Here is a 2,338-nt window from a genome sequence, read left to right on the forward strand (position 1 = left end):
ATCAGGCTTGTATTATCTTCATCATCGTAATTTGTAGAAAGGTTTTGCAACTTTTTGTGCTTCGTTTGTTTGAATTCTGTTTATTCATCATCGTAATTTGTAGAAAGGAAAAACAAGATTCATGTGTGATGACTTATTTTGGTGATGGAGGCATCTTGAACTTTGAAAATCTTTAAGGGTTAAAATAATGGAAGAAAGAGCAACATATTTTATGATCACATCTACACATCCAAAATTCTCTAATTGAAACATCAAGCAAAAAATTATCAAAGTATGGAATGAAAAATAAAATCCTCACCAATCAACAAAAACATGGAAAATGTTATTTCTAACTTCAAATTGCTAAAAATAATACCAAGTTCACAACTTCAAATAATGAAACAAAAAAGATTCACAACCATCATACTTCTAACATAACTACAACATCTTATTAAAAAGGCATCATCAGAAAGAAATAAAGACATTGATTACCTCAATTTCCTGCTGAATTCATAGCCTCAAAAACTACTGCTGCTTGCTCTTTAATCAAATCCATTCTCTGAACATAAAGCTGAAGCTCCTGCATCTTCAACTTATTCCATTTCTCCTTCAACTCCTCCTTTTTAGACCCTTCAACTAACTCCAATCCAGCTTTCATAATCTCCTCTTCCATTACAGGACTATAACTCATTCTACCATATTGAACAAACCTAGAAACATCCATGTTCTTCTCAGCCTCCATGGTCAAACCTTCCTTCTCGTCAACACCATTTGTTTTCTCCAAAGCAACAACAGAGCTAGTACTAGGATTAGCATTAGCATTACCTTTAGCACCACCATTCTTTTGAGGTTGAGTCTTCTTACTCTCTGTTCCAGTGTTGGGACTGTTACTACTACCCCATATCAATTTTGATAACTCGTATCCCTTCTGTTCATGGCTCTTGGAGAAGCTTCTGTCTTTACCATCCTTCTCTCTACTTGCGTTATTCACATACTTCTTCTTCAACCTCCTGACTTTATCCACCAACTGAGCTCTACTAACATCAACATGCAATGACTTTTTGATAAACTCATGAAACGCACCCATATCAGCAACGGGATTCTCACCGTTTTTCTCAGTTTTGTAATCAATCATACCTTTCAGTATAACAATCTCATCATCCTCACTCCACAACCTCTGAAACAGCTGCTTCTTCGAGTCGTCATCGGTTGTCGTCGTGCTCTTCTTAGCTTTCTTCGTATCTTTCTCAACCACCGGAGGAGGTGCTGGTCGCTTAGCCTTCGCCGGAGATGGAACTGAGCTAGCTTTCGATCCGGATTTTTTGGCTGATTTCGATTCGACGTTCGCTACGTCCTCTCGCTCCATAGGTTTCGAGGAGATAGGTTTGATGTTGGGATCAGCGACCATGGATTTTTTGGGTTGCGAATCGGAATCGGTATCAGAACCGGATTCCTCCGTTTCAGATGAAGATAGATCTGGTGGTTGTGGTTTGGTGGCGGGTTGACGAGGTGGAATTAATGGTTTCTTTGGCTCCTGTTTCTGTTTCGGTTCGGAATCTGAATCGGAGGCTTCTTCTGATCCTGAGTCGGATGTTTGTTCATCTTCTGAACCAGAGACTTCTTCCTCCTCCTCTTCTTCTTCTTCGTCGTCCGATGAAGATGGATGGTTAGGTTTGAGGTCAGATTGCCGATTGTGCGCCATTATTTTGAGAGATTGCTGGTTTCCAATTTAGGGTTTGTAAAGCGACAGGAGGAAGAAAAGGGGTGCCAGCTGCTCTATCGATGTGTAGTCCCTCACGCTTCTATAGTTCTATGTACGGCAAGCGGGGATACGAGTTAACTTCTTATTTTTGATAAAAAGAAGTTTGTTAGATGAGATGCACATTCTCACCTAAGTATCACTAGAAGTTTTAGGTTTTTGGGACACAAAAAAATAATTTTATTTAAAAAGTATTTTTTAAAAATAAAAAACATATAACTTTTCAAAATTCGTTTTAGAAGATTTTAAAAAACTATATCTAAAAATACTATGGAAAATAATTCAGGATGATCATGAAATTTTGATTTTGTTCATGTTTAGTTTTTTTTTACACCATATATTATTCAATTTGTTAAAGTTGTTTATATTTTATCCTTGCAATCGGTTGTCGTAGGGTATAAGAATAATATGTGTATAGTTTCAACAAGTTAAATGATATATAATGTAGAACAAAAAAAAGATGACTAATATTTATGTGAGAATTTGAGAAAAAAAATTCAACTAAGATATTTCAAAACTTATACCATGACACCACCCTTAGCATCTGGTAGTAAACTACTAAGAGGGGGAGGAGGGGTCATTTTCTTAGTGTTAGACTAT

At 36.7% G+C, this 2,338-nt stretch overlaps 1 protein-coding gene across 1 annotated transcript; it reads right to left on the bottom strand.

Annotated features, from left to right (window-relative positions):
- Window positions 1-301: 301 nt before the first annotated feature.
- Window positions 302-1,834, bottom strand: LOC145097011 (GLABROUS1 enhancer-binding protein-like). The gene has a single exon (XM_079034473.1). It carries the CDS (start codon window positions 1,679-1,681, stop codon window positions 473-475), a length of 1,209 nt encoding a protein of 402 aa, XP_078890599.1. The 5' UTR covers window positions 1,682-1,834; the 3' UTR covers window positions 302-472.
- Window positions 1,835-2,338: the final 504 nt, after the last annotated feature.

The sequence above is a fragment of the Lactuca serriola genome, chromosome 1 (genome assembly GCF_051521515.1).
Source record: "Lactuca serriola cultivar US96UC23 chromosome 1, Lser_US96UC23_V15, whole genome shotgun sequence".
NCBI lineage: Eukaryota > Viridiplantae > Streptophyta > Magnoliopsida > Asterales > Asteraceae > Lactuca > Lactuca serriola.